The 26,957-nt window shown below is 43.4% G+C and overlaps 1 protein-coding gene across 1 annotated transcript in view; it reads left to right on the top strand.

Annotated features, from left to right (window-relative positions):
- LOC132400766 (potassium voltage-gated channel subfamily KQT member 5-like) overlaps nucleotides 1-23,393 on the top strand; it is a 307,130-nt gene extending 283,737 nt beyond the window's left edge. The window contains exons 11-15 of the mRNA XM_059982100.1: nucleotides 6,353-6,576; nucleotides 8,585-8,690; nucleotides 10,630-10,761; nucleotides 20,807-20,933; nucleotides 21,681-23,393. Coding sequence (XP_059838083.1) covers nucleotides 6,353-6,576; nucleotides 8,585-8,690; nucleotides 10,630-10,761; nucleotides 20,807-20,933; nucleotides 21,681-22,532 — 1,441 coding nt within the window. The 3' untranslated portion in view covers nucleotides 22,533-23,393. The remainder of the gene's footprint in view (nucleotides 1-6,352; nucleotides 6,577-8,584; nucleotides 8,691-10,629; nucleotides 10,762-20,806; nucleotides 20,934-21,680) is intronic.
- Nucleotides 23,394-26,957: the final 3,564 nt, after the last annotated feature.

Consider the following 26,957-nt stretch of genomic DNA (forward strand, 5'->3'; position numbering starts at 1 on the left):
AAAAGTGGATGAACAGTTCACTGAAGTTTAATAAGAGCTGTGCAGAACAAAAGGAAAAAATGACTAATACTGTGCTAACAGGATTGTTAACTAAAACTCTCAAACTGAAAGCTAATCCCAACACTGCAGCTCGGAAATGGTAACTTAATGCTAAAAAAATACCCCTCCATTACAATTTCAATCCAAACAGTAGTCTTTTTTCCCAGAACAAGCACAAAGGTAAACAGGGAGCATTGACGTTGCTATGCTTTGATCAAGAACCTAAAAGACTGAAACAAGAGGAGGGGAAACAAGATCACACAAAGCTGGGTGGTAGTGTGAAATATGAGGAGGATGTTAGGAGAATGCAGTGTGACTGGGACAGTTTGGGTGAGTTGGCAAATGTGTGGCAGATGCAGTTTAATGTGGATAAATGTGAGGTTATCCACTTTGGTGGCAAGAACAGAAAGGCAGATTTCTCTCTGAATGGTGCCTAGTTAGGAAAAGGGGAAGTACAACGAGAACTAGGTGTCCTTGTTCATCAATCACTGAAAGTAAGCATGCAGGTACAGCAGGCAGTGAAGAAAGCTAATGGCATGTTGGCCTTCATAACAAGGGGAGTTGAGTATAGGAGCAAAGAGATCCTTCTGCAGTTGTACAGGGCCCTGGTGAGACCACACCTGGAGTATTGTGTTCAGTTTTGGTCTCCAAATTTGAGGAAGGACATTCTTGCCATTGAGGGAGTGCAGCGTAGGTTCACGAGGTTGATTCCCGGGATGGCAGGACTGTCATATATTGAAAGATTGGAGCGACTAGGCTTGTATACACTGGAATTTAGACACATGAGAGGAGATCTGGATAAAACATATAAGATTATTAAGGGATTGGACACACTAGAGGCAGGAAACATGTTCCCAATGTTGGGGGAGTCTAGAGCCAGAGGCCACAGTTTAAGAATAAGGTGTCGGCCATTTAGAACAGAGTTGAGGAAAAACTTTTTCACCCAGAGAGTTGTGTATCAATGGAATGCTCTGCCTCAGAAGGCAGTGGAAGCCAATTCTCTGGATGCTTTCAAGAAAGAGTTAGATAGAGCTCTTAAAGATAGTGGAGTCAAAAGATATGGGGAGAAGGCAGGAACAGGGTACTGATTGTGGATAATCAGCCATGATCACATTGAATGGTGGTGCTGGCTCGAAGGGCCAAATGGCCTGCTCATGCACCTATTGTCTATTGTCTAATGTCTATTGAGTTAAATACAACGAAAATGAAACACTAATGTGCTGGAACACATAAACAGATGAGCATGATTGCTGACTACGTTCAGCAGCCCTCTGCAAGTCCGTCGTTATGACCCCCACAACAACTTTCTACACTATCCACAACACAACCAGCCTTCATATCTTCTGCTAAGGGAGGTTGAGCAGGGTTGAACCTTTTTCACTGGAACATGCAGGGGTGATGTCCTAGGCATTAAATCATCAGGGGCATAGATAGGGTGAATGTGCAGTCCTTTCCCAAGATTGGGGAGTCAAGAACTAGAGAGCATAGATTAAGGTGAGGAGGAAAGATTTAAAAGGAAACTGATGAGCAAATTTTCCTCCCAGAGGGTCATCAGTATATGAAATGAGATGCCTGAGAAAGTGGTTGACGCAGTTACATTAGCAACATTCTGAAGGTACATGGGTAGGAAAGGTTTAGAGTGGTATGGACTAAAGCTTAGATGGGGATCTTGGGGGAATGGACAGGGATGAGAGCTAGGATGAAATAGTGAATTGAACAACCTATTTGGATAATTCAGTGGATCGAGCAACATTTGCCAGGGAAGGAATTATTGACATTTTTATTCAAAACCCTGCAGCAGAGCTTCCTTTCATTTGCATGGTGAAAAGGATCAACAATAGGTGGTGAATCAGTGGAACATTGCCACAGAGGGCTTTGGAGTCCATATCTCTGGGTTGATGGATTCTTGATTAGTAAGGGCATCAAAGGTTACAGGAGGAAGGCAAGGGAATGGGATTGAGAAGGTTAATAATTCAGTCACGGTGGATTGGCAGAGCACTAGACTTGATGGGTCAAATGGCTCATTTCTGCTCCTATTGTGTGTCTTATGGTCTAGTGTTCTTTTGAACTTCATACAGAGCATACAAACTTAGTCTGAATATCCTTGATGTATTTGAACATCAATGTACGAGGGGGCTCAGGGTACTGTGTTAAGCAACAGCAGTTGTTGAGGAGTGGCTGTGATTCGATCAAAGCCCCCCCCCCCATAGTTATATCCCTAGCATGTGACATCCACACTGTCTGCTAACAGTGATCTACTGAGCTCTACAATGCAGATAATGAGGATTTCCAGGGAATAATGCAGCCTATTCAGAGTGAAGTTCAAGTTGAAGATCAAGTTTACTGTCATCAGACTGTACATAGATACAATCAAATAAAACAACATTCCTCCAGACAAAACATATATCACACACAGCAAATAACATAAAATATCACTGCAAAAAAGCTAATAAAGCACAATGCATCGTGCTCAGCTTCAAAACATCAAAATATATGCACAGAAAATTGCCTTATTTCTGCATCAACGACCAACCACAAGCATCACCATGCTTTCAGCTTCGCCACTTTCTAACTCTAATTGGTATGTCTTTGCAATGTGGGAAGAAATCAGAGCACCTAGAGGAAACCCACATGGTCATGGGTAGAACGTACATACTCCTTACGGAGAACAGTGGGAATTGAATCCCAGTCTTACACTGGTACTGTAAAGCATTATGTTAACCACAATGCAACCATGCCACCTGCCCCTTATTTAGTAGATTAACTGCCCCTTATTTAATTAGTTGATTAACTGGCCACATAGGTGTAATTGGGCAGCTCGAAATCGTTAGGCAGGAATGGCCTGTTACCATGCTGTATCTCTACATAATAAAAAATAATCTCCACAGCTTTGCGTAAGACCTCTCATTGTGAAGAGTTGCAAGGCTTCCCAACTCCACTATAACAACTTTCTACAGGAGCAGTGTCCTTGCTGGCTGCAGCATTGTGTTGGTACGGAAGCTGCAAAGCATCAGACCGCAAGGCTCTACAGAGGATAGTAAAAAAACAGAGAGGAGTGGGGAAGGCAGGAGAATATCACAAAAAGTGGGGTCCTCCCCCAATATTTGTGACATTCTCCTGCCTTCTCCTCATAATATTTGATGCCTTTTCTGATCAAGAACCTATCAACCTCTGCCTTAAATACAGCCAATTGGCTTACACAACTGACTGTGGCAATGAATTTCACAGATTCACCACCTTCCACTTAAAGAAATTCCTCTTCGTCTCTGTTCGAAAAGGACATCCTTCTATTCTGAGGCCATGCCCTCTGATCCTAAACTCCCTCACTATAGGAAAATCCTCTCCATATCTACATCCACTCTGTCTAGGCCTTTCAATATTCAATAAGTTTCAATGATATCCCTCTTCATCTTTCTAAACTCCAAGGAGTACAGGTACAGAGTATGAAAAGCTCTTTCATTCCTGGGATCATTCTTGTGAACCATCCCTGGATCCTCTCCAATGCCAGCTCATCTTTTCTTAGATAAGGGGCAAAAAACTGCTCACATATTCCAAGTGGGGTCTGATGAATGCCATATATTATTTGTCGTTCTGAATGAATACACCATTGTTGTCACAGACCTTATAAAACAATTGAAGATGAGTGTGTCCCCACAGATTATTCAGAGTCTTCCATATCAAGAAGCCCTGGATGAACCAGGAGATCCACTATCTGCTGAGGACCAGATCAGTGGCGTTCAGTTCTGGCAACCAAGTAAGATACAAGAGGTCAGGTACAATCTCCAGAAAGCTATCTCACGTGTGAGATGGCAATTCTGGACCAAAATTGAATCACTGAAGGACACTGGACAGCTGAAGCAGTTCTTGAATACTATTACCTCTTACAAAGTAAAACCACGAAACATAGGTGACAACAAGGCTTCACTCCCAGAGGAACTCAATGCCTTCTATGCTCACTTTGACCATCTAAACATGGAAGAAACTTCATGAACTCCCACAGCCCCCAATGACCCTGTGAGTTTCATCTCTGAGGCAGACACGAGAGCATCCATCAGGAGGGTGAACCTATGGAAAGCTTCCAACACAGATGTGGTACCTGGCCGAGTGCTAAAGACCTGTATTTATCAACTTGCTGAGGTATTCACCAATATCTTTAACTGCTGGCTTTGGCAGTCTGAGATATCCACTTACTTCAAGCAGGCTTCAATTATACCAGTGCCTAAGAACGTGGTAACTTCCCTCAATGACTATTGTCCAGTAGCACTTACATCTACTGTGATGAAATGCTTTGAGAGGTTGGTGATGAAACATATTAGCTCCTAACTGAGAAGTAAATTGGATCCACTCCAATTTACCCACTTGGTCATAGGTCCAGAGCAGATGCTGTTTCATTGGCTCTTCATTCAACCCTGGAACATCTGGGCAGCAAAAATGCATACATCAGGAAGCTCTTTATCGACTACAAGACCATCACTCCCTCAAAACTAATCCATAAGCTTCAAGATCTTGGCCTCAATAGCTCCTTGTACAATTGGATCCTTGATTTCCTCACTTGCAGACCCCAGTCAGTTTGGATTGGCAACAACATCTCCTCCACAATCTCCATCAGCACGGGTGCACCATGACACTGTGTGCTTAGTCCCCTGCTCTACTTGCTTTATACTTATGACTATAAGGCTAAGCACAGCTCCAATGCAATATTTAAGTTTGCTGATGAAACCACTGTTATTGGCAAATCAAAGGTGCTAACAAATCAGCATATAGGAGGGAGATTGAAAATCTGGCTGAGTTGTACCTCAACAACAGCCTCTCAGTCAATGTCAGCAAGACCAAGCAGCTGATTATTGACTTCAGGAGGAGGAAAGCAAAGGTCCATGAGCCAGTCCTCATCAGGGGATCAGAGGTGGAGAGGATCAGCAATTGTAAATTCCTCGGTGTTATCTTTTCAGAGGTTCTGTCCTGGGCCCAGCAAGAAAGTGCAATTATGAAGAAAACACAGCAGCACCTCTACTTCCTCAGAAGTTTCCAAAGAATTGGCATTAAATCTGAAATTTTGATAACTTTTATAAATATTTGGTGGAGAGTATATTGACTGGTTGCATCATGGCCTGGTATGAAAACATCAATGTCCTTCAAAGAAAATCCTACAAAAAGTAATGGATACAGCCCAGTCCATCACAGGTAAAACTCTCCCCACCACTGAACACATCTACATGGAGGGCAGTCACAGAAGAACAGCATCCATCGTTAGGGACCTCCAGCCCCAGGACATGATCTCATGCTTTCATCTCACTGCTGCCATCAGGAACAATGTACGGAAGTCTCAGGATCCAAGCCACCAGTTTCATGAAGAGTTATTACCCCTCAACTATCAGGCTGTTGAACCAGAGAGGATAACTTCGCTCAACTTCATTCATCCCATCACCGAAGGACTATTCATCTCATGTTCTCAATATTTATTGCACATTTGTTTATTATTATCTTATTTTTTCTCTTTGCATTTGCAGTTTGTTGTTTTTTGCACATTGATTGTTTGCCAGTCCTATTGAGGTGCAGTCTTTCATTGATTCTGTTGTGTTTCTTGGATTTACTGAATGGAAGAAAACAAGTCTTGGGGTTGTAGATATATGTGCTTCCAGAATAAATTTACTTTGAACTTCATACTTTATAAAGCCTCAGTACGTCATTACAGCCACTATTCACATACTGACTCTCTGTTTCAGACCCTCTGTTAACTCACTCTTTCCTCTCAAATCTTTCCATTACTCTGTGCTTCCAGCAAAAAGGGAAATCTCCTTCTATTCTGCAAAGCATTTAGAGTCAAGCAGCCTGTGGAGAGAGGCTGAGAGTCAGAATCAAAATCAGAATCAGAATCTGATTTATTATCACTAACAAATGTGCAATTTGTTGAATTTGGTGTTTTGTGGCAAAGGTACTGTCCATTATATAAAATAAACAAATAAACTATAAATTACAATTATATATATAAATGTAATTAGCGCAAAAAGAGAGCAAAAATAGTAAGGTAATATTCATGGATTCATAAACCATTCATAAATCTAGTGGTGGAGGGTAAGAAGCTGTTCCTGAAATATTAAGTACAAGTATTCAGACAACCTCTGAAATGGTAGCAATGAAAAGAGGGCATGTCTTGGGTGATGTGGGTGCCAAATTTCTGAGGCATCGCCTTCAGAATTTGTCCTTGATGGAGGGAGGCCAGTGCCCATCATGGACAGATGAAAGACAAAATTGATCTGTTGACACTTCATTACAGGAATAATATTATGTATTTCTCCTGTCTTTCACTGCATAGCTACAAATTAAGTTTTAAGGATCGGGTACGAATGGCCAGCCCCAGGGGTCAGGGGGCGAAGGGCAGACAAGCCTCGCTCGGCGCCGACCGCCCGTCACCTAGCAACGAACCCACCGCAGAGACTAGCCCCAGCAAGATGCAGAAGAGCTGGAGTTTCAATGACCAGACTCGACTGCGACCTTCACTTCGGTGTAAGACCAGCCAGGCACGGGGCACCTCATCCGGTGAGAGAGTGATGGCAGCGTTCTGTGGGGACACTCCGGGGGGATGGCAGAGTTGTCACAGGGAGGGAAAATGAGGAGATTGGAAACAGATCAGGTTGTGGGACACTCCAGGAATGTAGAAACAATCCCTAGCCATCAGGAAAGATATTCTGGGGTACTCGGAGACAGACTTTGAGAGTGATGGGAGAGATGTCAGAGGTCACAGGTAATGGCCATCTGGGGCAATGGAAAAGATGTTCGGGAACTTTGAGGGTCACTAGAGAATCAGAATTAGAATCAGGTTCATTATCACTGATAAATGTCCTGAAATTTGTTGTTTTGCAGCAGCAGTACAGTACAATAGATTTTTTAAATTACTGTAAATTATGATAAAAAGTTTGATTAAAAAAAATAAGTAGTGCAAAAAGGGAGAGATCTTCCCTTTTCTCAAAAAGGGAGGACGCAAAGCGATTCTGCAGAGGTTGGAAATCCATAGCAAAACACACACTAAATGCTGGAGAACTCAACAATTAAGGAAGCATCTATGGAAGGGAATAAATAGTCAACATTTCAGGTAAAGGACTATTTATTCCTTTCCATAGATGCTGCCTGACCTGCTGAGTTCCTCCAACATTTTGTGTGTGTTGTTCAAGATCTTCTGGGCTACAGGGGTGGACATTCTGCAACAATGGAGAAGACCCTTGGGGGAAACCTTCAGGGACACTGGGAGAGACAGGGGGGAGAGACTGGATAGTGAGAGTGGACAAAGCTGAGCTTGTCTTTAGCAAATCTTCCTAAATTGTATCTCAAACACCACTAGTCACTAATATGACATCATAGATACTGGACTACTGTGTTATGGGGACAATGGAGTGGGTTGTGGAAAAACTGGGGGTAGGAGAGGAGGACAGATGTTCAGGGGTAGAGCAGAACATTACATTAAAGCATTGCAAGAACAGATTGTCTGTGTGAAAGTAAGGGGTTGTGTTCCTTTCAGATTTACTACTCTTCCCGTTCAACATTCAAACTAAATTTATTATCAAATGACGTATACGAGGGGTGATTGATAAGTTCGTGGCCTAAGGTAGAAGGAGATGAGTTATACAGCTCTCGTTACATGCACGTGCATTTCAACTCTGAGTGATTATGCAGAAAGTTTGAAGTTAATAAATTTTGTGGTATTTCTGTTTCAGATAAATAAATGTGCTAGGTTTTCTAAAATTGACTTCTTCCACCTTAGGCCATGAACTTATCAATCACCCCGTGTATGTCACCTGGTGTTACCTTGAAATTCATTTTCTTGCAGGTATTCATACTGAAACAAAGAAATACAATAGAATTAATGAAAAATGACACATAAATACTGACAAAAAACAATATGCAGACTGCAATTTTTTTTAAAAATTAATAGACAGATGGCTAAATAAATAATGCTGAAAAAATGAGTTGTAGGATTCTTGAAAGAGAGTCCATAGGTTGTGGAATCTGTCAGTGTTGAGGTGAGTGATGTTATCCACCATGGTTCAGGAGGCTGAAAGATATCTGAAAGGTAACAGATGTTCCTGAACCTAGTGGTGTGGGACCTAAAGGCTCCTGTACCTTCTTCCTGGTAGCAGCATTGAGAAGAGCCCATGACCTGGGATGGTGGGGGTCCTTCATGATGGATACTGCTGTCTTGTGGCAGGGCTCCTTATAGATGTGCTCAATGGTGGGGAGAGCTTTTACTGTGATGGACTGGCTATATCCACCACTTTCTGTGGGCTTGTCCATTCTACGTATTTCCACAACAGGCCCGAGCACTTGACGTTTCTGCAGGGAGGATGTCGCAGTGACATTGAGAATGATGGTTCCTGAATATCCTCTGAGGATCTTGCATTGAACTCTGAACTTCTCAGAGAATGGATTATTCCTTGAGTGTCGAGTTTAGCATGTAGGAGAAATCAAGTATTTCTAAGAAGCAAAGTTCATTCTTCTGGTTTATGCAGAACTGTGCAGTGGGAAATAACCATTTTGTTCATTTCTTCCACAGATGCTATCATGTCTCCAGATGAAGGCTTTGATGAGAGGGCAGTTCACCCAGAGCTCTTTGTTGAGGAGCTTACACCCGTGTTCAAAACTGTGATTAGAGCCATTAGGTACAGTCTCACAGGAGATTGATTTTGTCATTGTTCCCCTCCTGTTACCATCTGTCCACCCCACATCTCTTTCTTTGGTTTCAATGCTTCATCTTCCTTTCCAATTGGATTCCATTATTGTTGCCTCCACCCAATCAGATTCCAACATTCCCAGACCTTTGTTGCCTCCACCCATCACCTCCAATCTTTTCTACCCTTCCTTCCTAAATCTGAATATCAACCCTTCTCATCTAATTCCACCTATCTCCTGCCAGTTCTTGCCCAACCTCACCCCAACATCTTCATACTGGTCACCTCCCCTCTACCTTTCAATCCAGCTAAGGGTCTTGACCCAAAACACCAACTTGTCCGTTTCCCTCCACAGATGCTGCCTGAGCCATTGAGTTCCCCTAGCAGTTAGTTTATGGCTGGGGATCGGGTGGCCTTCTGTAGGTTGGTGAACTAAAATGAAGAGTAATCAGAGGTAGAGCATCAGCCATTTCTATTCTGTATTAATGAATTGGATGAATGTGCTGAGTGTAATGCATTTGTAGTGATACATGGATAGTTGAGAAAGGAAAATGTTAGAAAGATGCAGAGAATCAAAGAGTCCAAATCAGAGCCAGATTTATTATCACTGACAATTGTCATCAAATTTTGTGATAGCAGTACATTGGAGGGCATAAAAGTTATTATGTTATAGATAGATAGATAAACAAATGACTAAATATGTAAATTAACAGATAAACATAAATAGAAAGAAAGGAAGGAAAAAAGGAAGGAAGGAAGGAAGAGAGGATCTATTGTTGGCTAATTGATGGGGACAGACTCAAGTGATTGGTAAACTATCAATTGGATCACATGCTAGCAGATGAATTCAACAGACTGTGAGTTTGTTCATCTGGTACCTTTCGGTTCTTTTATCCTTTTCCTAGATTTTTTCCAATTGCATTTCCATCCATTGAGGTGTTTAAGTTTTTCTCTGCTTAATTCAGTCATTGGTTAAAATGAAGAATTCAGTGAACCTAGTCAATTAGACCCTAAATCCAGATAACTGCTTGTGATGTGATCCAAGAGTAGATTAAAGTTTGGCTTTATTTGTCACCTGTACATCAAAACACACAGTGAAATGCGTTGTTTGTGTCAATGGCCAACACAGTCTGAACATGTACCGGGGACAACCTGCCAGTGTCGCCATGTTTCTGGCATCAAAACAGCATGCTCACGACTTACTAATCTGTACATCTTTGGAATGTGGGAGAAAAGCAGAACACCCAGAGGAAACCCATGCAGTAATGGGGAGAATGTACAAACTCCATCCAAACCAGTGAGAATTGAAACCCAATCACAGGCACTGTAAAGAATTATGATAACTACTCACTATATGACGAAAGATGCTGGGGGAGTTGATAAACAGTTACACTCAAATGACGAACCTCCCAGTCAGAATACTGATAACAGAGGAGGAGCAACACCTTATATTCTACCTCCAACCTAATGGCATGAACATTAATTTCTCTAACTTCCAGCAATTTCTCCCCTCACCCCTTCTCCCTTTTTTTTATTCCTCATTCTGGCTCCCCATTTACACATCCCTTCTCCTCACCTGCTGATCTTCTCCCTCTAGTTCCTCTTATCCTTCCCTTTCTCCCATGGTCCACTCTGCTCTCCTATCAGATTCCTTCTTTGGCACTTTTCCACCTATCACCTGCCAGCTTCTTACTTCAGCTCTCTCCCTCACCCACCTGGCTTCACCTATCATCTTCTGGCTTGTACTCCTTCCCCTCCCCCTCCCCACACCTTCTTATTCTGGCATCTTCCTCCCTTCCTTTCCTGTCCTAATAAAGGTTTTGCCTGAAACATCAACCTTTTATTCATCTCCGTATTTGTTGCCCGACCTACTGAGTTCCTCCAGCATTCTGTGTGTGTTGGCTGACTCAATTATCTGGGTGTTTTGCAGGTTTATGAAGTTCCATGTTGCAAAGAGAAAGTTCAAAGAGACTCTGCGACCGTACGATGTGAAAGATGTGATTGAGCAATATTCATCTGGACATTTGGACATGCTTGGTAGGATCAAAAGTCTGCAGTCACGGTGAGCATGCCTTCCAAAAACTCCACTTCATCCAGATTTAGTTGACAGCTACTGGTTCATTTTTAGCACTCTTGGAAGTCTGTGAATACTCGTTAAATTTTGGGTTGACACTCCCACTGCACTACTAATGCACCACTGCCCTTCCCACCCCTCCCTCAGGTGTCCATTAAAGGTTAACACACTCACAAACTGCTGGAGGAACTCGGCAGTTCAGGCAGCATCAATGAACAGAAAGGAACATCCATTAAAGGTCCCATGGATCCATTTGGACAAGGCATTAGGCTAGAGTCCAGGCCAACATCTATCCTTTGTCTACAAACAGAATAAAAACATTAAAACTTCTTATCCTTCACTTTCTCCCATTGTCTATTCTCCTCTCCTATCAGATTCCTTCTTCTCCAGCCCTTTACCTTTTCTGCCTATCGCCTCCCAGCTTCTTAAGACATAGGAGCAGAACTGGGCTATTTGGTACATCAAGTCTGCTCCATTATTCTATCATGGTTGATTTATGATCATCTGCAAGCCCTTTCTCCTGTCTTCTCCCCATAACCTTTAACAAACTTACTAATCAAGAAGCTATCAACCTCTGCTTTAAATATACCTGATGAAACATAAAACAGCACAGTCGAGTACAAGGCCTTTGGCCTGCAATGGTATGCTAACCCTTTAACCTATTATTCAGATTCAGATTCAGTTCATTGGCATTTAGAAACCACAAATTCAATGCAGTTAATCCCCAATCCAGAGTCCAGAGAGGCTGCTGTGTATTAATATCACGCTACCATCTTAGCGCATTTCCCGGAAAGGAGCTCTAATCCCACCAGACAAAAACAAGACCAAAAACTAAAGCTACAAGACCTGCACAAAACCACATAGTTACAACAGTGCAAACAATAGCATAATTGATTAAAAAAAAACAGACCATGGGCACAGTAAAAATAGTCCAAAGATGTTAAAAGACTATAAGTTCGAAAGAAAACACTACACAGTTTCCACAGGTTCCCAGGGTCCTGACAGACTCGCCATCCCACGCCAGCGGCAGAAGGGAATACCCCCACTATGGACTTCCACAGTGCTGCCCGACTCAGCCTCGCAGACGCAGCACACAATGAAAGTGACCTGACCGCAGCGGATTCCAAGCCTGTCGAACCTCCGACCATCCGCTCCGGCACAGCTTCTCCGAGCACCATCCTCTGCCGAGCGTATTAAGAGGCCCCCACCAATGGCCATCAGCAACAGAACCCCGAGGACTGGGGGCCTGTTCTTCCCAGCAGAGTCCCGGACCTCACAGCAGCAACAGCAATAAAGAAGGTCTTCCTGGAGATTTCCAGATGTTCCTCTGTGCTCCCACATCTATTTTCAATCGATTATGATTGCGCACGGCACCCCACTTCACAAAGAACAGATAATCAGCTCCAGAGTGGCCGCTGCAAGCTGTGTCGCGCTGCCATCTTGGATTGATCCATCTAGATTGAATCAATCTAACATTTCCCTACCCCATTGCCCTCATTTTCTATCATCCATGTCCCTACCTAAGAGTCTCAAAATATCTCAAATGTATCTAACTCCACCATTACCCCTAACAGCGAATTCCATGCATGACTGCTATGTGTAAAAAAAACTTACCTCTGACATCCTCCTACCTAGACATTCTTCCAATCATCTGTATTAGCTATTTCTGCCCTAGGAAAAAGTCCCTGGCACATGGTGTGAGCAGAATCATCTGCAGCTTAATGTGAAAAAGACCAAGGAGCTGGTGGTGGACCTGAGGAGGGCTAAGGCACCGGTGACCCGTTTCCATCCAAGGGGTCAGTGTGGACATGGTGGAGGATTACAAATACCTGGGAATACGAATTGACAATAAACTGGACTGGTCAAAGAACACTGAGGGTGTCTGCGAGAAGGGTCAGAGCCGTCTCTACATCCTGAGGAGACTGAGGTCCTTTACCATCTGCCGGACGATGCTGAGGATGTTATGAGTCTGTGGTGGCCAGTGCTATCATGTTTGCTGTTGTGTGCTGGGGCAGCAGGCTGAGGGTAGCAGACACCAACAGAATCAACAAACTCATTCGTAAGGCCAGTGATGTTGTGGAGGTGGAACTGGACTCTCTGATGGTGGTGTCTGAAAAGAGGATGCTGTCCAAGTTGCATGCCATCTTGGACAATGTCTCCCAACCACTCCATAATGTACTGGTTAGGCACAGGAGCACATTCAGCCAGAGACTCATTCCACCGAGATGCAACACCGAGCGTCATAGGAAGTCATTCCTACCTGTGGCCATCAAACTTTACAACTCCTCCCTCGGAGTGTCAGACACCCTGAGCCAATAGCCTGGTCCTGGACTTGGCATATTATTTATGGTTTTATATTGCTATATTTCTACACTATCCTTGATTGGTGCAACTGTAACAAAACCCAATTTCCCTCAGGATCAATAAAGTATGTCTGTCAGTCTGTCTGTCACTCAATCTACATCTCTTATCACCTTGTACAACTCTATCAAGTTACCTCTCATCCTCCTTCGCTCCAACTTCTTCAACTATTTTTACCTTTGACCTCCAGCTTCTGACTTCATTCGCTCCCCCCCCCCCACATAACCTGCCAATCACCATACCCCCCTCACTTGGATCCATCTATCAGCTGCTCATCGCTTTCTTCCCAGTCTACCTGAAATATCGAAAGTCCATTTACCTCCGTAGATGCTCCCTGGTCTACTCAGTACCTCCAACCCAAAGTCAAAGTCATAGTAAACTTATCAGTAAAGTACGTATACGTTACCATATCATAAATTGGGATTCATTTCTGTTGCTGACATTTACAGAAAAATAAAGAAATAATATAGAATTTATGCAGAACCATACATACATAAAGACTGACAACCAAAGTGCAAAAGAAGACAATTTGTGCAATTAAGAATAAGTAATACTGAGAACGTAAGTTGCAGAACCCTTGAAAGTGTGTCTGTAGGTTGTCTGCAGTGAGAATAGGACTAGGCTGCACCTGTCTCTTGCAAATCTTCCTAAGGGTAGGTCTCAAACACCACTGGGTCACTAACAGGACATTGTAGACATTGGACTACTGTGTTACATGGACAATAGGGTGGGTTGTGGAAAACCTGGGGGTAGGAGAGGAGGACAGATGTTCGGGGGTAGAACAAAACATTGCATTAAAGCATTGCAAGAACAGTTTGTCTGTGTGAAAGTCAGAGGAATATAAAGGGTCATCATCGTGCCACAAAATTCCTATTCTTCCCCTTTCAAAGTTCCAAGTAAGCTCATTATCAAAGTACATATATGTCACCATGAGATCCATTCATAGTTGAACAAAAACTGCACACAAAGAATGGTAAACAACCAATATGTAAAAGAAGACAAACTGCAAATACAAAAACCAAATAATTAATAGGTAGATAAATAAATAAATAAATAATACTGAAAAGATGAGTTGGAGGGTCCTTGAAAGTGAGTGCATAGGGAGTGCAGTCAGTTCAGATTTGAGGTGATTGAAGTTATCCCGGATGGTTTCAGGGTGATAACTGTTCCTGAACCTGGTGGTGTGGGACCTAAGGCTCCTGTACCTCCTCCCCAGTGGTAGCACCAGAAAGAGAACAAGCCCTGGATGATGGCGTCCTTCATGATGGATTCTTGTTTCCTTGTAAATGTTTTCAGAGCTGGGGAGGGAAGGCTTTGCCTGTGATGGACTGGGCTGCATCCACCAATTTCTGTCCGTTTGGAATGTTACATCCTCTGTGTATTTAGGTAGACTCGCACAGAAGCACCATTGCGCCCCCCCTCACCCCCCACGATACCCGAAGTTGTGACTTCGGCAAGTAAGAGTTTACAGTGGGTGGACCCTGAGAGTTTATTTGTCAACTGCCATTTTTTTCTGAATTTAATCTTATCAGAGTATATACATTAGATATGATTTCATACGACACCTTCTTGCTGTGCAGTTATAAACACAAGAGATTCTACAGACATTCAAAATCCAGGGTAACATGCACATAATGATGGAGGAACTTGCTGAGCTCCTATAGCATCTTGTGTGCTGTACAGTTAAATAGGCTTCCCCATGTGCTGTTCCTTATCGTGGTGGGGAGGTTTGTGTGCCTTAATGATCCTGGGAGCCATACCAGCTGGGACCTCAGTCCCTAGTAGGTTCAACCTTGCTGGGCAGGTTCCAGGTGAAGGGCCAGACGAATACAGCACCTGGTCCTCCAGGTTGGGGGTTGGGCGTAGGGCCAGCAACCCTACCCTGTAAAATCTTTACCGCTACAAAAACCGAAACAAGGAAGTTTATTGATGCCGGTGAGAGGAGTGATGCAGAACTGGAACAGAAATTATGATGGATGGAGATCAAAGCCACCAGGACAGCTCTGGACTGAGGGCTGATCTTCCTTCACCCAAAGAAACTATCCATATTCAATGCTGGAATGTTCAAACTTTATATCAAACTGGAAAGCCTGCACAGACTATCAAAGAGATGTACAACTACTGACTGCAGCTGCTTGGAATACAGGAAACACATTGGACAGATTCTGGCGATACAATCATATGGTCAGGCCACAAGGAAAACCACCATTTACAAGGTGTGGCACTCATCATGGACAAGGATGCCTCGAGGGCCTTATTAGAATGGAACCCCATCTATGAAAGACTCCTATATGTTTGTTTAAACTCTAATTTCGCTAAACTGTCCATAATAGTGGTATATGCACCTACTGAGGATGTGGAAAAATAAACTAAAGATGAGTTTTATAACAGCCTTCAAGCTGCCATGGAAAGGATCCCGAAACACGATGTGTTCATTATAATGGGGGACCTTAATGGAAGGGTTGGGAGTGAAAACAGCAATCGTGAAAGCACTATTGGAAGACATGGTGTTGGAGTCATGAATGACAATGGAGAAAGACTTTGTGACTTTTGTGAAATGAACTGTCTTACAGTAGGAGGCACCATTTTCCAGCATAGAGATATCCATAAACTCATGTGGAAATCCCCAGATGGGAAAACAGAGAGTCAGATTGACCATATCATTATCAACAACAAATGGAAAAGATCACTCAACGATATTCGGGTAAAAAGTCTAGCGGATGTTGGCAGCGATCACCATCACCTTGTAGCAAAAGTGAAACTAAAATTGAGGAAAGTGAGAATGGGCTTAAGCAGAGGCCGATGCTTTGATTACAGCAAACTTCAAAATTTTGAGATACAGGCAATATTTACTCTCAAACTTACAAACAGATTTAGCATTCTGGCATGACAATCCACAACTTTAATAATGTGATGAAGGAGACTAGTAAAGTGATCCTGGGATACCAAAAGAAATGGAAATTAGTGAGACAACCTGAATGAAAATAACGAAAAGGAAAGAAACCAAGAAAAGAATGCTGAGTGTAACTTCCCGTCGTCTGAAGGAGAGACTTGCTGCTGAATATGTCGAGAATGACAAGGATGTTACACGAAGCTGCAGTATTTTGAGACACTTGCCTCAAAAGCTGAAGAAGCTGCAAAAAATATGGATATGAGAACTTTATGCAAAATAACCAAGTGCATGAAGGGGAACTATGGAAACAAGCATGATATCGCAAAGGATGGCAATATTATCAAAAACGAGAAAGGAGTAACCACCAGTTGGAAAGAACATTTTGAAGCAGTTTTGAATAGACCAACACCTCGAGAAACCCCTGAGATTTGTGAGAGTAATGAAGACCCTGATATCTCCACAGAACCACCCACAGTTGAAGTCCAGCAAGCCATTAAGAAAATGAAATCAGGAAAGGCACCCAGAGAGGATAAGATAAGTGCAGAAATGCTTAAGGGAGGTGGCAAAGAAATGTGCCATGTGCTGTGTCAATCCTTCAACACCATCTGGAAAAGTGAAGAAATACCCGAGGAGTGGAAAACTGGACTTACTGTAAAACTGCCGAAGAAAGGAGATTTAAGTATATGCGACAACTGGAAAGGTATTACGCTCCTCTCAATTACAAGCAAAGTTTTCAGTCGCATCTCGTTAAATCAGCTCTCAGAGGTTATGGAAGATATCATCCAGAAAGAACAAGCTGGCTTTAGGAAAGGTCGATCTTGCATGGACTATATATTCATACTAAGACAAATTCTCGAGCAATCTGCAGAGTGGAACAGCAATCTTTATGTACTATTTCTGGACTTCAAGTAAGCATTTGATAATATCCACCAAGAAACACTCTAGAAAGATACGGATTTCCCCAAAAAATTGTAAACATTATCCAAATGATGTACAGTGACTTTCAGTGCAAGGTGATTTGTGGAAAGCAGCTGACAGAAAGCTTCAGGGTTTTCACAGGAGTTAAACAGAGGTGTATCCTATCAACTTTGCTCTTCATTTTAGCAATGGATTGGCTTATGAGGGAAACAATCACAATAAAGAAACGGGGTATTCAATGGACACTTACCTCAACCTAGTTTTTGCTGGCGATATCAGTCTGCTAGCGAGTAGTCATTGTGACATTCAGGAGAAAACAGACAGACTTTAATCATATGCATCGCAACTTGGGATGAACATTCAAGTGAAAAAAACGAGGATCATGAAGATGAATGCTTCCAACCTCCAACCAGTAATCATCAGTAATCAGCAAGTGGAAGAGGTAGATGAGTTCACGTACCTTGGGAGTAAAAGTCAGCACTGATGGAGACAGTGGTAAGGACGTATTAGCAAGACTATCTGAAGCAAATCAAGCATTTGGCAGCCTCAATGCAGTTTGGAAATCCACACAACTCAAACTTAACACCAAAATCAGAATTTTTAAAAGCAACGTCCTAAGCGTGCTACTTTATGGAAGTGAATGTTGGAAGATGATGAAAGACATCTGCAAGAAACTTGACACGTTCCAGACAAAACGTCTATCACCAAGACTTGCTTACATCTTGCAATATGGAATCAATCTCAGTTTGTGTGAAAAGAAGACAATGGAGATGGCTGGGCCATGTAATGAGAATGCCAAATGATCAACTAGCAAAGTAGCACTAAGGTGGACCCCACAGGGAAAGCGATGTAGGGGCAGGCCCAAAATGACATGGTGAATATCTGTGGAAGCAGAACTGAAAGAAGTAGGCATGAACTGGGTAACTGTGAGCAGCAGAGCTAAAGGCTGGCAGAAATGGAAGACCCTTGTGGAGGCCCCGTGTGCACTAAGCACTAGGCACTAAGGGTTCAGACAGCGCGACAGTTAAGTAGGTGTTATTCTCGACTGCTTTGAACTAAAGCGACAAATTTTTTTTCCAAATTTATACGCAAGTATCCTGATCATGACCTTTCTGGCCAAGACCCTTCATCAGGACTCAGCTCAGCTTCTCACTTTCTACCCCACCTCCCCCACCCCACATTCCCCCTCACCTGGTCTCATCTTTCACCAGCCAGCTTGTGCTCCTTTCCCTCCCCATTTTCTTATTCTGTCTTCTTCCTCCTCCTTCCCAGACCTGATGAAGGATCTCAGCCTAAAACATTGACTGTTTATTCTGCTCCATAGACACTGCCAGTCTTGCTGAGTTCCTCCAGAGTTTTGTGTGTGTTGTTCAAGATTTCTAGTACCTGCAGAAACTCTTAGAGCCAAAAAGTGCTACAGCACAGAAATAGGCCTTTCAGCCCATCTCGTCCCTGCAAAAATGTTATTCTGCCCAGTGCATGTTTTATTTGTAGTTTCCTGAATTTGTTCACACCTCTTACCTAGAGTGGCATACTGTCCTACTGTGTTTTCATATACTGTACCCTGTTACTACCTAGAAGAGTTCCTCTTGCCAAGCACCAGCTTGTCACTATAAGATTTTCTGTCATAGTTATTTACAGATATTTATGTACCTAACATCACAATGTACAAAGAGTTCAAAGGACAGAGTACACAGCCCCTCCATGTACATGGAGAGGTAGTGGAAAGTGTGGAACACCTAAAGTTCCTTGTAGTTATGCTGTCAAAACAGCTGACATGGACCACCAACACCTCGCTGACATGGACCACCAACACCTCACTGACATGGACCACCAAAACCTCGCTGACATGGACCACCAACACCTCGCTGACATGGACCACCAACGCCTCGCTGACATGGACCACCAACACCTCGCTGACATGGACCACCAACACCTCGCTGACATGGACCACCAACGCCTCGCTGACATGGACCACCAACGCCTCGCTGACATGGACCACCAACACCTCGCTGACATGAACCACCAACACCTCGCTGACATGGACCACCAACGCCTCGCTGACATGGACCACCAACACCTCGCTGACATGGACCACCAACACCTCGCTGACATGGACCACCAACGCCTCGCTGACATGGACCACCAACACCTCGCTGACATGAACCACCAACACCTCGCTGACATGGACCACCAACGCCTCGCTGACATGGACCACCAACACCTCGCTGACATGGATCACCAACACCTCGCTGATATGGACCACCAACACCTCGCTGACGTGGACCACCAACACCTCACTGACATGGACCACCAAAACCTCGCTGACATGGACCACCAACACCTCACTGACATGGACCACCAACAACTCACTGACATGGACCACCAACACCTCGCTGACATGGACCACCGACACCTCGCTGACATGGACCACCAACACCTCACTGACATGGACCACCAAAACCTCGCTGACATGGACCACCAACACCTCGCTGACATGGACCACCAACACCTCACTGACATGGACCACCAAAACCTCGCTGACATGGACCACCAACACCTCGCTGACATGGACCACCAACAACTCACTGACATGGACCACCAACACCTCGCTGACATGGACCACCGACACCTCGCTGACATGGACCACCAACACCTCGCTGACATGGACCACCAACACCTCGCTGACATGGACCACCAACACCTCGCTGACGTGGACCACTAACACCTCGCTGACATGGACCACCAACACCACACTGACATGGACCACCAACACCTCGCTGACATGGACCACCAACACCTCGCTGACATGGACCACCTGCACCTCGCTGACATGGACCACCGACACCTCGCTGACATGGACCACCAACACCTCGCTGACATGGACCACCAACACCTCGCTGACGTGGACCACCAACACCTCGCTGACATGGACCACCAACACCTCGCTGCTTGTAAAAAGAGACACAACAAGGACTCTTCTTCCTCAGAAAGCTGAAACAGGCCAAACTCCCACAAAAGCTGTTGCTTAACTTCTACAGAAGCACAACTGAAACCATCCTGACCAACAGTGCCACAGTGTGGTATACCAGCTGCACAGCTCCTGAGCAACAAGACCTGAATCGGCCCAGCGAATTGTCGGGATGGAGCTCCCAGGACTGGTCACTATCTATTCCAGCAGATTCAGGAGGAAAGCAATCAGCATAACCAGAGACACCACACACCCCGGCCACTCCCTGTTAAACCCACTGCTGTCCAGCAAAAGGTTCAGGACACTCAAAGCCAGAACAAATAGACTGAGGAACAGCTTCTACCCCAGAGCTGTGGCCTCCATCACACTATTCCCACAGAACAATGACCGAAACTGTGAGCACACACATGCACACACAAGGACTCAAATACTTGCACTAATGGCACTTTGTGCATTACTGTGATGTTCTGGTGCGGCTGCAACTTATTTTCTGCTACTTATCTATTTAATACTGTTTTTCTATTACTCCTTTGTTTTTATCTACCGCCTGAGAGGAAGCCAAACAGAGTTCCATTGTACCTATGTATACTGACAATAAAGATCATTCAACACATACAATCAGTCTGTGTACACAGTATAAACTAACCTTATGTACTGTATGTTTGGCCACATTCAGACAGTTACTTGGACATTGTGTTTTATAGGATTAATTTTACATTCATATTTATTGTGCCTCTTGGGTTTTAATTATTTTTTTTCTGCTAATTGTGTTTTCTATCACTACATCGGATCCAGAGAAACAGTCAGTTTGTTCTTCTTTACACTTGTGTACTGGAGAATGACAATTAACAGTCTTGAATTTTGAATCTTGTTTGTTTCATTTAATTCAGCGTGGATCATATTCTTGGGAAAGGACAGTTCTCGACAGAAAAGCGGTCTCGCGAGAAAGGACCACCAGACAATGATATTGCTGCCGACTTTAGCATGATGGGACGGGTGGTAAAAGTGGAGAAACAGGTAACAATGTTGATTACTCAGAAATAACTCCACTGGCTCACCCAAAATAAAAACAGTTTTGTGTGAAGGTGAAAAACCCTTGGGATGATAGATCTGCATGAAAACTCCATGTGGGCTGTCAAGACCAGACTGGGTAAAATACTGGAAGAACTCAGCAAGTCAGGCAGACTAAACAGTCAACGCTTCAGGCCAAGACCCTTCACAAAGAGTGGAAGGGAAGGAAGAAGAAGCCAGAATAAGAAGCTGAGGGGAGGGGAAGGAATACGAGTTGGCACATGACAGGTGAGACCAGGTGAAGGGGAAGGTGGGGTGGGGGTTGCGGGAAACGACGTGAGAAGCTGGGAAGTTATTGGTGGAAGAGGTAAAGAGCTGAAGAAGAAGCAATTTGATAGGAGAAGGCAGTGAACTATGGGAGAAAGAGAAGGAGGAGGGGTACCAGGTGAGAGGCAGGTGAGGCAACGATAAGGGCTGAGAGGGGAACCAGAATGGAGAATGGAAAAAGAGAGAAGGAGGGAAGAGAATTTGCTGGAAGTTAGAGAAATCAATGTTCATTCCATCAGGTTGGGGCTAACCAGATGGAAAATGAGGTGCTTCTCCTCCAACCTGAGTGTGGCCTCAATGTGACAGTGGCTGATATGTCAGAATGGAAATTGGAAGTCAAATTGAAATAGGTGGCCACAAGGAAATCCCACCTTCTGTGGCCAGCACGGAGCCTTTTATAACTACCAGTAACATTTGTATTTGCAGGTACAGTCCATTGAGTCAAAGCTAGATGCGCTGTTGGACGTCTACAGACAGTGTCTGCGGAAAGGCTCAGTCTCAGCACTGACCCTTGCATCCCTGCAGATGCCTTCACTGGAGCTTGATCAAACTTCTGATTATCAAAGTCCGGTGGAAGGGCTCAACTCAGCCCGACTCAGCAACTGTACATCAAGATCTACCAGTGTCCGAGGACTGCAGCTCATCCTCACACCAGATGATCCAAGTGGCCCCTCTTATGGACACGTCAGCCTGACCACCCAGCCTCAGGCTGTTCCCAGTACCAAGGGTGACAGGCCCACAATGGCAGTGCCTAGTCCAATGGTCCCACCTTCTAAGGAGACAGTGACATCTCAACAGTTGCCATCCTTCCCGACCACCAGCAGGCCGCTTCCTCTCCAGATCGTTCCCGTCACGTCACAGGGATTTGATTCCAATATCACCACATGCCTTGTCACTGGCCAAAGGGCAGACCTTAGTTTCACTCAGGACACCCCATGGCGGAGGAGTCAGAGTGCAGAGAACGAATCCCTGGTCAACGTTTGCCCAGCGACAGACAAACCTTTAGAACACTCCCTGTCTGTGCAAAATCTGATCCAGCCCACACACGAACTGAGGGTGCCATTCACAGACAGGAACCACAGGAGCGCCAGAGCATGCCAAGAACACTACCCCAAATGGATGGCATCACGATTCTTGCTTGGAGGTGAGGAGGTCAGCCCAGAGACGTTTGAAAGCGTAAACCCAATGAGGTCTGGAGTTCCCAGAACGTCACAAGTCATTGAACAAGCAGAGGACCCAGTAAGGTCCTTGAGCATGTCTCCAATTCATCTAAAGTGAGAACAAAAGGAACCTCCCTTCCACAAGTCTCCAATATGCATTGCCTCGGACTCCCTTTGCCTTTGAGACAAATCATGAAACTTTCAAGTGTAACATAGCGAACAAATGAAAGAGGCACTTATGGGTCTAGTTGCATGAATAAATGCATGCCAAATTGAAAATGAGATTGTTTTAAAGTATTGTGGGAGCAGCTTGTTTCTTTGATAAATCAGGAATTATTTTTGTAACAAATGTGCACAGAGGTCATTTGATGATGCTTCAGTGAATAGTTCAGGGATCTGGACTGATTAAGACTACTTTTATTTACAGTACAGTTGTGTCTTCAAACTTCTGTGGTGTTTATGAAACCCTGTTATCTTATCCAGGTAAAAACCCCTGTTTATATCAGAAGGGTTTCTCTGCTTCATTTGAGTTACAAAAGATAGACACATTCTATATGAAAAATGTTTATAAAATATTCAACATTACTTTGAAAGTTAATTGCTGAATATTTTGTTGAACTTTTTTTAAGGTTCAGGTTGTTTGAAAGACCTTTTCTGTGTAGAGAGAAGTGTCGGAACAACCAAGGAGGCAGATGGTGATGGAGTACCACTGATAGTGTGATGTTCAACTCTGAACGCACCGTAATCTGTATGATGATCTAAATAATGTGGCTTCCTTTGAAGCAGACCCTGCCTTGGACAACCTCTTTTCCTTTAGAATACGGTATTAATGCCTCACTGGAAAAAAAAACAAAGACTTATTGTAGAATGCTTTGTATATCATTTTCTTAATGTATGTATAAGAGATGCTGATATTTGTACTGATTAGATATATAATATCAAGTTTGAACAGCAGCCTGGCTGGTAGATCCAGGTGCTGTTCTGAAGCACAATTTGCTGAGCAATTGATCGTATTGTAGAAAACTAGAACCGTACAGTGCAGAAAGAGGCCCTTTGGCCCATTGTGCCTTTTCTGTCTGTTTGAAAGAGCCATCCATGCAGTCCTACACCTCCTTCCTCAGTGAAAATTATTTTCTTTCAGTTATTTATCTCACAAAATATAATTGAATTTACTTCTTCCCTCCTTACAGTCAGTGCATCTCGAACAACTTAATGTGCTCATTCCAACTGTTTACTTTACATCATAAGACAGAATCAAAACCAAAATTAATATCACTGAAAGATGCCATGAGATTGTTTTGCAGCAGCAGTATAGTGCAATTCATTTAAACACTACAAATTAGAGGACGAAATTGTATATAACCCCATTCTCCTGCCTTCTCCTCATAATCTGACGCAGTTACTAATCAGCCTATTAACCTCTGCTTTAATGTACCCAATGACTTGGCATCCACAGATATCTGCAGCAATGAATTCCACAGATTCACTGCCCTCTGGCTAATGAAATTTGTCCTCACCTCTGTTCTAAGGAGAGGTCCTCATATTCTGAGACTGTGCCTTCATGTCCTAGACTGTTCCACTAAAGAAAGCATCCTCTCCACATCCACTCTATCTAGGCTTTTCAATATTTGATAGGTTTCCATGAGATCCCCCTTCATTCTTCTAAACTCCAGTTAATACAGGGCCAGAGCTAACAAAAGCTACTTGGATGTTAACCCTTTAATTCCCAGGATAATTCTCGTGAACCTCCTCAGGACCCTCTCCAATACCAGCACATCCTTTCTTAGATAAGGGGCCCAAAACTGTTCAGAATACTCCAAGTGCTGTCTGATCAATACCTTATAAAAGCTCAGCATTACATCCTTGCTTTTATATACTAGTCCTCTCAAAATGAATGCTAATATTGCATTTGCCTCCCTTACCTCTGTTGCAACCTGAATGTTTTGCAAACTATCTTTGAGTTATATCTCTGGCCAGCATTACATTAATGATTTTGAACAGTTTTGTTCAGTCCATCCTCAGGCTTATCCATGGTGAGATGAAACTGACCAGAAATCTGTTAAACACACTTTAGATAATCAACCCTATTCTTTTACACTTCCTTCAGAAAGCTTTGATCAGGAAACTATCTCCATTATTTACCCAGGTCCCATGTAGCACATACAACAGTACAGTACAGAGACAGTCCCTTCAGACCACAAACTAATTAAATTAGAGATTAAATGCTTAACTAAACTAATCACATATGACTTTACATCGTCCATATTCCTCCAATCTCTACGCACTTACACGCCTATCTAAGAGCTCCCTAAACGCCTCTATATGCCTCCACCAGAACCCCAGCCAGCACATTCTAGGCATCCACCATTCTCCACTAATAAAACTTTCCCCTCAAATCTCCTTCGAACTTATACCCTCTCATCTTAAATACGTGCCCTCTATTAGACATTTGGACACTGGGGAAAAGGTACCAGCTCTCTCTTCTCAATCTAAACCTTTAATAATCTTATAAATTTCTATCATATCTGTTGCCATTCTAATATATCTGCTGGGATTTTTTTCCATCCTCTCTGTAGTGTAGTATCCGGAAATAATCACAGAGATCTAACTGGGACCTAAACATTGGTCTATGTAGACCAATGAACTGACCTGTACACTGCTGAGGCTAGATAACAGCAATCGGACACCTCCTCTTTCTTACCCCTGAACCAGGACCCCAATGAGAAGCTTTAGACCACTGTCTCCTACATTATCGCAACCAATTTATAGAAACCCCATCACCTCAGAATTCTTCCTTCTATAGCCTCTAACTTCATTGTTCCCCAACACCCCCTCCCCCCACTGCCCGTTTCTACCTCTTACACCAATCCTGATGAACAGACTCCATCCAGACTGTTGACTGTCCATTTCCTTCCATAGATGCTGCCTGACCCATTACATTCTTGTGTGTTGGTGATTTACGAAGGTTTTGCTTAGCGCTCCTCCTGTCCTTGTATCCACTTGTAAGAAAGCACAGAATTTCATGCTTACTTTAAGCTGTTTTTCTAACTTAGTCCTGCCGCTTTCAAATATTCGTGTTGTAAGCTTCCAGGCACGTCACCTCATGCATTCCCATGAACATTGTTCCTTTTAATTTTACTGCTCCTCATTTTCATTCTGTAGATAACGCCACTTCCCTACACTTCATGTCAAATGTTGTGTATTACCCCTTTCATTTGTCAGTCCATGTTACCATGATGCGCTACTTACAGAATATGCTGACTGCCAGGTACATTTTGAGTAGTGTAAATTTTGAAATGTTGTTCTAATTGCTCATCTTTGAAGAATAACATTATATACTTCAATTTCATTTGTAAAATAACACACACACACCATTAATCTCTTCCTTTCTGTACCCATTTAAAGAGTCGCAGAGCACTTTTGCACAGAAACAGCCCTTCAGGCCAACTAGTCCATGCCAACCTGTTATTCAGCCTAGTCCCGTCAACTTGAACTGGTCCATAGCCGTCCACTCCCTCCCATCCAAACTTCTCTTTAATGTTGAAGTTAAACCAGAATTTAGCACTTCTGCTGACAGCTCATTCCACACACACAACGCCCTCTGAGTGAAGAAGTTCCCCCTCAATATTTCACCTTTCACCCTTTAACTACAACCTGCATTTCTAGACTTACCTAACCTCAGCATGTCTATATACCTCATAAATTTGTATACCACTTTAAAATCTCCCCTCATTCTCCTATACTCCAAGGAATAAAGTCTTAACCTATTCAATCTTTCCCTATAACTCATGCACTCAAGTTCTGACAACATCCTTGAAAATTTTCTTTGTAGCCTTTCACTCTTATTGATATCTTTACTGTAGGTATGTGACTAGAACTACACACAATACTCCAAATTTGGCTACACTAACTTCTCATACAACTTTAACATAACATCCCAACTTTTGTGCTCAATACTCTGATCAATGGAGGCCTATGTATCAAAAAAATCTCTTTAACACCTTATCCACCTATGACATCTTTTTTGAATGAATTATGGATCTGTATTTCAAAGGTTTCAAAGGTACATTTAAGGTCAGAGGAATGGATACAGTATACATCCTGAAATGCTTCTTCTTCTCAACCATCCACGAAAAACAGAGGAGTGCCCCCCAAGAATGAACAACAGTTAAATGTTAGAACCCCAAAGTCCCCCCCAGCTCCCTTCCCTTCCGTGAGTAAGCAGCAACAAGCAATGATCCCCCCTCCACCCACCAGCAAAAAAACAACAAAAACATCGGCACCTGCCACTGAGCACTCAAGCTTGAGTAAAGTAACTGCGAAGGCACAGACACAGTACTCCAAAGATTACTCGTTCACCCAGCATTCAGCATACCATGGGCTCTCTCCCCCTAATAAGGGAAAAAGAGGTGTCTCCGTTTCACAGTGAGAGGGGAGACATAACAAACAAATCATTGGTTTACCATGTTAAAAGTCCATTGCATTGTTTTTTTCCGAGCTCTGTACCCAAAGATCTCAGCTCTCTGGGCTCACAGCCTTAGAT

Source organism: Hypanus sabinus, chromosome 10, assembly GCF_030144855.1.
Source record: "Hypanus sabinus isolate sHypSab1 chromosome 10, sHypSab1.hap1, whole genome shotgun sequence".
In the NCBI taxonomy this organism is placed as follows: Eukaryota; Metazoa; Chordata; class Chondrichthyes; order Myliobatiformes; family Dasyatidae; genus Hypanus; species Hypanus sabinus.